At 44.8% G+C, this 13230-nt stretch overlaps 1 protein-coding gene across 9 annotated transcripts in view; it reads left to right on the top strand.

Moving 5' to 3' along the window:
• SPATS2L (spermatogenesis associated serine rich 2 like) overlaps positions 1 to 10552 on the top strand; it is a 171939-nt gene extending 161387 nt beyond the window's left edge. For all 9 annotated transcript variants that reach the window (XM_007965779.3, XM_007965777.3, XM_038001792.2 and 6 more), the window contains 3 exons: positions 1991 to 2093; positions 4877 to 5097; positions 9664 to 10552. In XM_007965779.3, coding sequence (XP_007963970.1) covers positions 1991 to 2093; positions 4877 to 5097; positions 9664 to 10059 — 720 coding nt within the window. In that variant the 3' untranslated portion in view covers positions 10060 to 10552. The remainder of the gene's footprint in view (positions 1 to 1990; positions 2094 to 4876; positions 5098 to 9663) is intronic.
• The last annotated feature ends 2678 nt before the right edge of the window (positions 10553 to 13230 follow it).

The following is a 13230-nucleotide window of genomic DNA, read 5'->3' on the forward strand; positions in this document are numbered from 1 at the left end:
ATTTATTAGATTCCTTCATTGACAAGCAACAGAAACTGACCCTGGCTAACCTCAAGGACAAGTAGAATTTGAAAGGATGTGAGTATAGCTCACCAAAGCAGAGCACTATCTGAAAGCTCAGGTCAACAATTAGGTAGGAACTGGGGTGGTTCAGGTAAAATAAATAATCACTAGACACACTGTCATGGGACCATCAGCCCTGTACCACCCCACTTGGCTCAGATCCCTAAGAGAGAGGCTCTGATTGGCCTCTACTTGGGTCACGTCCATCATTTGGCCCAGAGAGGGTGTGACATCTTGATTGCCAGACCCACCAAGACTATGGATCTTTGAAACTGCATCAGGGTACAGTTACCAGAAGGGGAAATGGTTACCACGAGGGCAAGTGTAAGTGTTTACAACAAAATAGGAAGAAATTTTAAAATTCCCCTTATCTTCTTTTTCACCCAGTATACCACAGACACACACACACACACACACACACACACACACACACACACACGCACGCCTTCCAGCTTCATACCCACTTCCAGGAAACTAGAGTGGTTGCAAGACACAGCTGCTGCTAGCTTTGAAAGTAAAATTGCAAATTGGGGCATAAAACTGCTTGGCGATGATAGACAGTGGCAGGTGACTTTTCAACTCTCTGCCTCCTGGTTGGGCATGAAAGCGGGACCCATGGGGAAGAGGACCTCACTCGAGGGTGCTGAGGGTGTCAGTGGCCTTTCCACCTTCTCTGTTCTGGCCTTTGTGGCCTCTCACCCAGCCAATTGCAGTGGCCTCCTCACTAGTCTCTGCCTACACTGTCTCCCTCCAGCCTTAAACTCCCCAAGCAGTTATCTCCTTCCCCTCAGAAAGAAATTCACAACTGGACTTCAATATATATTCCGACTTCCATCTCTCTCTACAAAAACCCCAGCTTGTTAGAACATCAAGTAAGAAATACAAAATTGCCAGCTTCCTGGTCTATTGAAATCAACTCATCTTCCGAGTTTCGTTTCTGCCTATCAAAATCCCACCCATCATAAAATGGTTAGTAGCACAGGCTTTGGAGTGAAGCAGTCCAGCTGCAAAATTTTCTATTTCTGTGACCTTGGATAAGTTATGTGTTCTCTTAGATTCTTAGAACCTCAATTTCCCCATCTGTAAAACAGAGGTAATAATAGTACTAACTTCGTAATACTGTGATCAGATGAAATGAGATTATCTGGTAAGAATTTGGCCAGTGCCTGGTAAATGTTCAATGATTTTTTCAATGTTCCCTCTTACATAACTCTTTCCCCATAGACCTCAGTAGGAAATAATTTCTTCCTCTTTTATATTCCTAAAGCACCAACCACATTCCACCTTGTACTGTAGTTAATGGTATCTGTTTTCCTTGCCATTGCCAAACTCCCTGGTAAACTCAGGAAGAGACTGAGTCAGTTATTTCTGTATTTCTCACCGTTGTCTTCTACACATAGATCTTAATTTTAAATGAATTGAAAAATAATCTTTCTCACTTCTTTTCACACCACTTGAAATCCTGCCATTTAAAATAATATCTTCCAGACACTAAAGGGTTTGTGGACTTCCCAGTTCCCTATTAAAATAGGGATGGGGGTCTAGGAAGGAGGACGTGTTTTCTCTTGATGGTTAATACCTTAGCAGGCACTTGGCCAAACTCAGAAGACCCTGCCAGAACGCAATTCAGAAAATTACTAGGAGGGCGAGGGGTGCTAAAAGCTTAAATAGATGAGTCAGACACACATTCCATGTAGGCCCAAACGAGAAACACAGGCCCCTCACATATTCCCCAGGCAGGAAGATGATCATTCCCTAGCCAGGTCAGGACTAAGACTGAGCGTGGAGCCTCCCAGCAGCAGGGCTGGAAAGATCCCCACCAGGTCAGCACTGCTGTGACACCGGAAAAGCAGAGTGAACGCATCCACAGGGTGCTTCAGTCATTTCTGTAATCATGGGGTTCCTGCTTTCCATCTCTTTCCTCCAGCACTTTGTCAGCGAGCGTAAATATGATGAAGAACTCGGGAAAGCTGCCCGGTTCTCCTGTGACATCGAACAGCTGAAGGCCCAAATCATGCTCTGTGGAGAAAGTGAGTTTTGCATACTTGCTAAATAATTCTGTGTGAGTAACCTTGGTGCTATCTGGAGTTGCTATTGGAAATGTCAGGTGTGCAGTCCCCCCAGGGGACTAACGTGAGGTCTAAAGAGATTTAATGATCTAAGCTCATGACACAAGTCACCAGAAATGTCGAGATTTGAACTTAGAGTCTTCAAATGCCACTGCCCATCAGTAACTCCCCAGGATTTATTAAGTGGAACAGAACAGGTCAACTAGTTTATACCTTTTGCAAACTTTTATGAAGCACTTCCAGTTAAACTGCTTCTCTGATTTCAGACAGCCCTGGTTCTACAGAAACTCATTAGGCAGAGCGTGAGTCTTCCTAACATGTCAGGGAACAATCAGTTATTGTTGTGCAGGGCCCAGCTGTTGCACGGGCCCCTCAGCAGTGCCCTGAGCCTCCGCCCTTGGTTCTCTGTGCTGAGTGAGGCTACGGATAATGGAAGACTTCACTCAGCCATTAGCTTTAGTCTTGTTCCCTATTAAGCCTTAATTAGAGCAGCTAATGTGCAACAAAATTGGCTGCTATATTTTTCCCCCACACCAGCCCACCCACAAGGGGAGGTGGGAATGAGCACGGAAGTGGCTTTAAGGATGGCCGCAAGGAGGAGAGGACTAGTGAATGACGCAGAAACCCACAGCCTCGCAGTCAGCTGAAAAATTAAGATTTGGCTGCACTCCCTATTATGATATAATTAACTATACTATACTACACTGCATACATATATAGTAATATAATTTGCTTTTATCACTTCACCATCTATGGTAGATATTTTTTCATATCAATATATTTAACCAGTCATTTATCTAAGTATAATTGATGTCACCAGTCTTCTGGTTGCTGCATTTAGATTGCTTCCAGTTTTTCACCATTAAAATAACACTGCTGATCACCTGAGGCCAGGAGTTCGAGGCCAGCCTGGCCAACGTGGTAAAACCCCCGTCTCTACTAAAAATACAAAAATTAGCTGGGTGTGGTGGCAGGCACCTGTAAACCCAGCTACTAGGGAGGCTGAGGCAGGAGAATTGCTTGAGCCTGGACCCAGGAGGCAGAGATTGCAGTGAGTGGAGATCACACCACTGCATTCCAACCTGGGCAACAGAGCAAGACTCCATCTCAAAAAATTAATTAATTAATTAATTAACACTGCTGCGAGCATCCTTGTCCACACATCTTTGCCAATTATTTGATTTTCTGACTGCATTTTTAAAAATTATTCCCCCCCGTACTCTTCCTTATGAAAGAATCTACCTATTTGCCATTCTCTATCCCCAGCTTTTGCCCCACCCTCCTTTCCACTTCAGCCCTCAATGAGCAAGACAGTGATGCTGAGTGACGCCCTGTCACCGATCTCGGGGTGATGGAGAGGTGCCCCTTCACCTCCTTTCCTCCTGAGCATTTCAAGTGCCATCTAGTGGGAGAAAATGGTCCCTTACCAAATTCCAGGTGTCCATTCTGAAAGACACCGGCATCATCCAAAGACCGTTCCTTCTCAGCTTTGTTGCGAGCACACTGAGAACCCACAGGTGCTGAACCGGAAATAGTGGTCCCCGATCTGCAGACAATAATGACCCCCTGAAACTGAATCTGGTGAGCACAGGAGCCACAGAAATCCCCTGGTCACGTTTGGACAGCCCCAGCTTGCTGTCACACCTTCCCAATACACTGAAGGGACTGGAGATGCATCCCTGACCTTTCCATTTCTCTTGTATTATGACCGCTACTGATCCCGCCTAATCCTCTGGCAGAACTCTGGGATTAAATCTGATCCAACAAAGGGAGCAAACAAAATTGCTTTCAAAAATTGGTGACAGTTTTAAGAATCAAAGAAAGGTCTAGCTGGCAGTCAGATTCTGGTGAACTGTGAGAGGGAAGTAGTGGCTTTATCCTTGAATTGATTCCCTCCAGTTCCGATTCAGTGTAATCACGCAGAAATCATCCCAGCAGAAACCACCACTTTCAAAACCAGCAGAAATGGTCATAATAAACGCTGAGCAGACCTGCCTGAGCCCTGAGCCCTGAGCCCTGAGCTCTGATGGGTGTCTGCCTAATCAGCCTGCCTTGCCTGTAACCTTGGAAGCGGTGCATATCTGCAGTGAGGCTGCAGAAAACAGGGCTGATTAAAGGTGGGATAATGGAGCACTAATGAAATATAAAAGATGCCTTAGGGGCTGGCGGGCCTGGCCCTGTGTTTGGGGGATATGCCTGGCCCAGAGTAACAGAAGTCCTAACATCCAACATCACCCCATTCCCAAGCTCTCAGAACATCATGGATCTGACAGGCCAGAGTGTCCACATAGCTCCCAATCTTTCTGTGTCTGCAGTACCAATTGGTCCAGGGAACTGATCAGGGAGGTGAGAATGGGTTCGGTAATGGGGGATCTACAAGGCAGAGTGCATTTGCAGACAGGGCCAGAGAGGGAACCTTGAGGTTTCATTATCTCTTTTCCCTTGGTGGTTCTTGACCTAAAGAATAATATTTAAGTTGCTCAGATATGTCTTATTTCCTACAAATGTCTCCCAACTTGGATGATAATGCTGTAATCACAGTTCAGTGATTCCCACAAGAGAAATTTGGTTGTTCTCTTAAGCACCAAGGTGCCCTTTCAAATAACATCTTTCAAAAGAAAACTTTCTTAATGTTTCTGTGGAGCTCCTGGCCAGTTTCTTCATCTTCTAGCACTTCGTAATGGGTTACTGAGGCAGCAGTGTTGGAGGTGCAGCTCATAACACTGAGCACTTTCTTATTGCAGTTACACATCCAAAGAACAACTATTCCTCAAGAACGCCCTGCAGCTCCCTGCTGCCTCTGCTGAATGCACACGCAGCAACCTCCGGAAAACAGAGTAACTTTTCCCGAAAATCCTCCACTCACAATAAGCCCTCTGAAGGCAAAGCAGCAAACCCCAAAATGGTGAGCAGTCTCCCCAGCACCACCGACCCCTCTCACCAGGCCATGCCGGCCAACAAGCAGGTAAGCAGACACTGGTGCAGGGTGCCGGGGCGGGGAACCTGTTTCCAGAGGAATGAAACAGCAGCTAATAGATTCTGGGCCTCCTGGGGTCACACTTAGGCTCCCACCACCTGCCCTCAGCCACTCCCCACCCAGCAGCACTGCCCAGCTGGCCTCTTGGGAACTCCCCTGGTTGCCCTCGTCCATGCCTCCCGGGTGCTTTCCTGTGTGGAGGAAGTGGCCTGTTTACACTCTTGACCGCACGAGCAGAGTCCACCCAGGTGACACGGCTCTTCTCATGACTAGGACTGCCACCATCCCTGGGGCCCCAAAACCAGCCCACATGTGGAAGAGACCCACAGAGACTCGGGAACAAGATTCGGAACCTGGCCACTGAAACCACTAATGAGAGGAAAGCTGGCATTTGTTTTTTAAGATATTTTAATCCCACTTATGTTTAGCTGATCAATAAGAGGCTAAAGTTAGTGCAGTCTTTTCTTGGGATTTCAGTAAGGAGAATACATTTCAAAATGGTATTCTTTATTCTTATCTACTATGACGTCTAAAAACACAAGTGTCCAAAGAACAATCTTCCTTCTCTCCTTCTGCTTCTCCACTATATCTTTTGGAGGTGATTTCCGAACCCTTACCCTTAGAGAATTAACAAAAAATTGGGATCTGCCAGGTGCAATGGCTCACTCCTGTAATCCCAGCACTTTGGGAGGCCGAGATGGGCAGATCACTTGAGGTCGGGAGTTTGAGACCAGCCTGGCCAACATGGTGAAACCCTGTCTCTACTAAAAACACAAAAATTAGCCAGGCATGGTGGCACACGCCTGTAATCCCAGTTACTAAGGAGACTGAGGCCGGAGAATCACTTAAACCTAGGAGGCGGAGGTTGCAGTGAGCCAAGATTGCACCACTGCACTCCAGCCTGGGCAATAGAGTGAGACTCCATCTCAAAAAAAAAAAAAAAAGGATCTGATGATATAGAAGTTGGACATGCTATGCTATAAAGATACATTTTATCTCCAAGAAAAAGTCTTTTTTTTTGGAAGTCTTTTAAAATGCTGGTTTTCTAGCAGGTGTCTTGTCAGGTTTTGTTGTCTTGGCCTTTGAGAATTCTTATTAATGACATTGACAGGTGTTTCTCAGGCCCTGAAGTCTTCATGAGCTGTAAGATAACACTTTGACAAGGAGCGTGTTATAATCTCATTAGTTAAAGATAATAATCAAATCTGTTTTCACTTGTAGTCTAAATATATCTTCACAGCTTTTGTTCCTTTTTTTTTTTTTGGCACAATCTCGGCCCACTGCAGCCTCAACCTCCTGGGCTCAAACAGTCCACTAGGGTCAGCCTGCAGGGTAGCTGGGACTACAGGTGCGTGCCACCATGCCTGACTAATTTTTTTTGTATAATTTTTGTAGAGATGGGGTTTTACCATGTTGCTCTCAAACTCCTGGGCTCAAGCAATCTGGCTGCTTCAGCCTCCCAAAATGCTAAGATTACAGGCGTGAGCCACCGTGCCTGGGCCTCTGTTCATTATTAAAGACGATGCTAATAATCAAGTCGAAAATTTAGTCTATTTCCCTTTTTCATAATTTGTTTAAAAACAAAGGAGGCCAGATTAAGTACTATCCATGTAAATACTTTTTCAGTTCTCTGGTTTAGCATTTTAGGTAATGGCTCATGTGAGTTGAAATAAACTCAAATATCTAAGTGAGAACACTGTAGACCCAGGCAAGAAGGGCCTGTGGACTGGGCGCTGTGTTTTCAAGTAACCTTCTTGACCCTCCTGCAGCCATGGCCCTCTCTGTAGAATAAGGAGTCAGAGAGAGCAAGGAAACAGGGCCACCGGAAACTACACTCTTTGTTCTGAAGCATGCTGCCAGTCAGTACTCGAGATCCTGGGTTTCTCTTCCCACGTGGGCCCAAGCCTGCTCACAGGATCTGCCTGGACCACTTTCCTGTATACATCATCTTGAAGACAAACGACACAGCCAGTTTTCACACCCATCCGCCCGAAGGGTGGGAGTGGAGGCGATGCTTAGGTGTGCAGGCTAGAATGTCTGCATTCGTGTGTGCAAGGCCCCCTTACAATGTGGGATGGAGCCAGAGGTAGGAAAAGACAGTATTCAGACGTATGGTGTGTGAACCCTGAAAATCTGAGACAGGTCTCAGATAACTTAGAAAGTTTATTTTGCCAAGGTTGAGGACATGCACCCATGACACAGCCTCAGAAGGTCCTGATGACAAGTGCCCAAGGTGGTGGGGCACGGCTTGGTTTTGTACATTTTAGGGAGGCAGGAGACATCAATCCATTTGTGTAAGGTGAACATCGGTTCAGTCCGGAAAGGTGGGACTACTGGAGGCAAAGGCGGACAACTGGAAGCGAGGAGGGGGCTTCCAGGTCTTAGGTAGATGAAAGACAGATGGTTGCATTCTTTTGAGTTTCTGATTAGCCTCTCCAAATGAAACAGTCAGATACGCATTTATCTCAGTGAGCAGAGGGGTGACTTTGAATAGAATGGAAGCCAGGTTGGCCCTAAGCAGTTCCCAGCCTGACGTTTCCCTTTAGCTTAGTGATTTGGGGGCCCCAAGATTTATTTTCCTTTAACAGATGTATGGACCTACATTTGTACTCTTGCTCTAGGCTCTGAATTGGTGGGGGTTGGTCTGCCGTAAACCTATACCATCCAGTCACAGTGCACAAATTAAGAACCTTATATATTTGTAACTCATAAAATTTCATGTTTTCGTAAGAGGTTTGATTTTCAAAAAAGGTTTATGTTTATGTTACAACTTAAGAGTCTTGTCAGGAGACAGTATATAAAGTAGGAACAGCTCCACCATTTCCCAACTATAGATAGACCTTGGGCAAGTCCCTGAAACTCCTTATCCTCATCTATCAAATGAAGCACGTAATAGCAACTATCTTAGAGGGTGATTCTGATGTTAAATGAGGTAGTGCATGGTGAGGAACCCCATTCAGTGCCTGGTAAGCACTCAGTGAGTGTTGGCTATTACTGACCTTGAGAAGTTCAGAAATCTTTCCCTTGCACAGGAGCTTAATCCATTGCATCCTTACTACTCATCCATATATGTTCCTGGCCACTGATTTGTTGAAGGAATGATTTTTTAATAGAGGCTTCAAAATTTATTTGCTTATGACTGCAGAAAGTTTAGAAAAACAACGAATTACCTCTGTGAAAATACACCTTATTTCTTCATGCCACCAAGACCTGCCAGATGCACTTCACCCCTATATTTGTCTAAGATAATATTTCTGAACTATAAAGATATTTGTTTTGAAATAAATTAGAAAAGCTACTTTAGAGAAGAAAAGTTACAGAATTTTACTTTTTCTTCGCTTACGTAATTAGAATTCCTATGCATGGTTTTCAACAGGAAATTTTCCTTGACCCCTTCACAGGCCTCGCAACAGGGATGCCTCACTTACTCAGCCTGAAGCTCTCAACCCCTTGAGGGAGGGAGAGCATGCAGGTGAGCAGGTGCAGGAGCTAGAGCAAGCACTTTTGGGCGCTGGCAGGATCAAAACTCCCTGCAGTCCCACAGCAGTGCCTAGGGTGGTACCCGTGACCCCTGTAGCCCAGAGGCATGCGTTACAATGCTCTTTTAGCTTTTCAGTTCAAGGATGGCTGAAGTGTTTAACAGCTCAATAAACCTACTTTTTCATGAAGGCAGAGGGTCAGTGTGACACTTTCCTGTATCCTGAGCTCTTGTCCAGCATCCATGAAAAATCAGGTCATATGAACAAATTGTAAACACGGGGGATTTTATTGCCAATGAAAGTGGCTTTCAGCAGGAGGGAGAGCTGGAAAATGGGGATGGAGTGAGAACGTATTGTTCCCCTGAAGTCCAGCCGTCTCCGGCTGGACTCTTCTCCGAAGTCCTGCCATCAAGCAGTCCCGCTAAAGTCAAGCTGCTTCTCTCCGACTCAGACTGCAGTCTCCGACGTGCAGCTGCTTCTCCTCTTCTCCTCTTCTCTGCTCTGTGCCAGTGGAGCCTGGGATTTTTATGGGTACAGGATGTGGGGTGGGGTGGGCCGGGGTGGTTTTGGAAAAGGCAACATTTGAGCAGGAAAACAGGAATATAAAGTTCTCACTTTGGGCTTGAAAGTGGGGCTTGGCAAGGGACCCCGCCCTTTTCCTGTCTACAATTTCTGTGCCTCCTGTCCCTCTCAGTCTCTACAGTATGTCTCGGAAATCTCCATAGTACAGGATCATCAGTACTCTTCCCCTGGCTTCTATTTTATTCTGCTATAGTTTAAGCATCTTTATGAATTTTATTTGACCCAGTTTTTGAATTGTCTGTCTTAGGCTTCTGTAACCTCTCTTTTAACATCATTTTCTTGCAGTTCCATTTACAAAACAGTCCACTGTTCTTTTAAGATTAATAATTTTATCTGCTTGACCTCATCTTCATGTTTTCTTATTCTTCTGGTGTATTTAAAAAAAAAAAAAAAAAACACTTACCTGTGGCTAGAGATTTGGTTTCCCTGATGTCTACTGGTGTCATCTGTGGCTTACTGGCATCTGATACTTATCTCTTTTCTTTTTTGGTAGAACGGATCTTCTAACCAAAGACGGAGATTTAATCCACAATATCATAACAACAGGCTAAATGGGCCTGCCAAGTCGCAGGGCAGTGGGAATGAAGCCGATCCACTGGGAAAGGGCAACAACCGCCACGAACACAGAAGACAGCCGCACAACGGCTTCCGGCCCAAAAACAAAGGTGGTGCCAAAAATCAAGAGGCCTCCTTGGGGATGAAGACGCCCGAGGCCCCGGTCCATTCTGAAAAGCCCCGGCGAAGGCAGCACGCTGCAGACACTGCGGAGGCCAGGCCCTTCCGGGGTAGTGTCGGTAGGGTTTCACAGTGCAATCTCTGCCCCACAAGAATAGAAGTTTCCACAGATGCAGCAGTTCTCTCAGTCCCGGCTGTGACGTTGGTGGCCTGAGCTAGGAGGAAAAAGAGCAGTTTTCACTCAGTTTTGGTTCCCTGCCCGAGGTGCTGACCCAATTCGCTGCCAAAAGAGAGTCAATCAGAATATACAAATCCTGTGTGTCATCCTCTCTTAATCATTTTTACTAATTCTAATAATCAGCTCTAGCTTGCTTCATAACTTTCATGGCTTTGCTTGATCTGTTGATGCTTTCTCTCATCAAGACTTTGCAGCATTTTAGCCAGGCAGTATTTACTCATTGTTAGGAAAATCAAGATGTGACTGAAGATCAGAGGCTCAGTTAGCAACCTATGTTGTAGCAGTGATGTCAGTCCATTGATTGTCTTTAGAGAGTTAATGTTACAAAAAAGAATTCTTAATAATCAGACAAACATGATCTGCTGAGGACACATGCGCTTTTGTAGAATTTAACATCTGGTGTTTTTCTGAAAAAATATATATACATATATTGCTTTATTTGAAACAAATTAAAATATGCTGCATTTGACACCTGGCTAGTTTCTTTTATTGATACCCACCTAGTTATTGAATGTACTGTTTAGTGCTTTCAAAAAAAACTTTAGAGACTAGAGGTTGTGGCGCAAAGCTCTGTATAATAAATACTGTTTCTCTTGAGACAAGTACTTTTTCAGGAAAAAAAAAAAAAAAATATATATATATATATATATGCCCTTTCAATTAGATTACACACAAATAGATGGATATGCACCCTGATTGTCTTAGACTCACCATGTGGCAGTTGAGCAGTTGGAAACGTTGGTTGCAAGTACCACAAACCTCAGCTGAGCCTAGCTTAAACAATGAGAATTTATTGGTTCAGTGAGTGAAAAGTCCAGTTGGTCCAATTTGATCAGGGTTTCAGCTCTCATCTCTTTTTTTTTTTTTTCCTTTTTTTCTTTTTTTTTTTGAGACAGAGTCTCGCTCTGTCACCCAGGTGGAGTGCAATGGCAAGATCTCGGCTCACTGCAACTTCCACCTCCTGGGTTCAAGCCATTCTCCTGCCGCAGCCTTCCGAGTAGCTGGGATTACAGGCGTGCGCCACCACGCCCAGCTAATTTTTATATTATTAGTAGAGACAGGGTTTCACCATGTTGTCCAAGCTGGTCTCAAACCCCTGACCTCAGGTGATCCACCCCCTTTGGCCTCCCAAACCGCTGAGATTATAGGCATGAGCCACCGCACCCGGCCAGCTCCCATCTCTTGATTATCTTAGCTCCCCTTTCCTCCTTGGGTTGACATTGCATTCAGAATGGTGGCAAAGGGCCACCATACTCTTAAGACTCAAGTCTATTCTCCACACTGTCCAGAGGAGAGAAGTTATCCTAGTAGCTTCTACGTGGAGCAAGTGTCTTTCTCAGAAATTCCAGCAAAGGTCTTGTATACCATTGCTGGTAGGCCTATCCCTTAAACCAATCATGAAAGAGTGGAGAGAAGTGAATGGGATGAACTAATTTGCATAGACTAATCAGAGCCCGCCCCTGGAGCCGCGGTGTGGCCATCTTCCCAGAGTTCCTGAGCTAGATGGAGAAGGGGTACTTCTCAGAAAGGGAAAATGGATACCTGGTGGCCCAAACCCCAAATAGCCCCAGTTCCCCTAACTTTGACTGCAGGGCAGTCCAGTTTGGGTGCTGCTTCCATTGCACTCACACGTGTCCTACAGATTTGTTGGCTACTCACAAGTGCAAATGCTTATTCTCAGCTCAGTATTAACATTTTTTCTGGCAACCCAGGTTCACTGGTTCTCCACAGAGGAGCCCCGAGCAGCTGAGCCTGCAAGCCACGCAAGCATCTGTTTCTTCTTTTGCCAAGTACAGGAGGATGTTTGCTCTCTCTGTAGAGAGCTTTCTGAGGTCTCTGGGTGTACCCAGAGATTTAATAGGAATTCTAAATGTTAAGTCACATTCCAGGAAGGAAGGAAGAGTTGTTCGTTCAAATAAGAAAGATAAATGTTCAGCACTGTAGGCCCTGTTTACCCCATCTGAGGCCCTGAATTTATATATTACAAGACAGAAGGATTTTACACAGTTTTTTATGTAGCAAGATTTTGCTCGCCCTGAAAAATATCAGTGTAAATGTGACCACTTTAAAGATGAGTCAAGTAATTCTTCGAACAGGGAAAAAAATGAATTTGCCAGGTCAGGAGTGCACCTGCCTTTGTCAGAGTCGAACCCAACCACTCTTGACCTCGACTCACTCCCTCAGGGTTAAGAAAGCCCAAACACATTCCTGAGCACAGAGCAAATACTCCCATGTCACTGAAAAGAAACAAAAGAATGCTAACAAGTGCTCAGACCTGATTACATTTTTTCCAATATTTTTGCCTTTTTTTTTGAGACAGGGTCTTGCTCTATCACCTAGGCTGGAGTGTGTGATCATGGCTCACTACAGGCTTGAACTCCTGGGTTCAAGCCATCCTCAGCCTCCCAAGTAGCTGGGACTACAGGTGTGCACCACAATGTCCCAGGTAATTTTTTTTAATTTTTAGTAGAAACGAGGTTTCACTATGGTGCCCAGGCTGGTCTCGAACTCCTGAGCTCCAGTGATCTTCCTGCCTTGGCCTCCCAAAGTGTTAGAATTACAGGTATAAGCCACCTCGCCTGGCTGGTTTTTGCCTTTCTTATAGACCCTGGGCATGTGAGCATTTATTAATTTGCATTTTTGAAACAGTAATTTCAATATTTTAGTGCCAGTGTCAGGCCACTTAAACACTATATTACATATCTTCATCTGTCTGGTGGAACTATTGGTGTGATCCTAGAGAACTGAGTCCTATTCTGCCATTCATTTAAAGTGTTTTAAATTCTAATCTCTCTACTTAATGCACAGGAGTCAAAAGAATAGATTCTTCTCTCTTAAACATTTGCTTAGTAGAGGTTAAAATAGTTTAATACTCATAAAGATCGAATAACTTCAAACTCACATTGTAGCACATAGATCTTCCACCAAGACTTCATCTGTGAAATCCACACTTCCCTGTTGGGTTCCCAATTACATTCCAAATTTACATTTCTTTTGAGAATCTCTGCATACTCCAGCTCTGTCTAGAAGTGCTTAATGCAGCAAGACACAGAAAGTTAAACGCAAATTACTGCAAAATTCACCCTCAATGGAGGACTAGAAACACAACATGTCCAATTTAAAGCTCAGTTCACAAGCAGTCCAATT

The sequence above is a fragment of the Chlorocebus sabaeus genome, chromosome 10 (genome assembly GCF_047675955.1).
Source record: "Chlorocebus sabaeus isolate Y175 chromosome 10, mChlSab1.0.hap1, whole genome shotgun sequence".
NCBI lineage: Eukaryota > Metazoa > Chordata > Mammalia > Primates > Cercopithecidae > Chlorocebus > Chlorocebus sabaeus.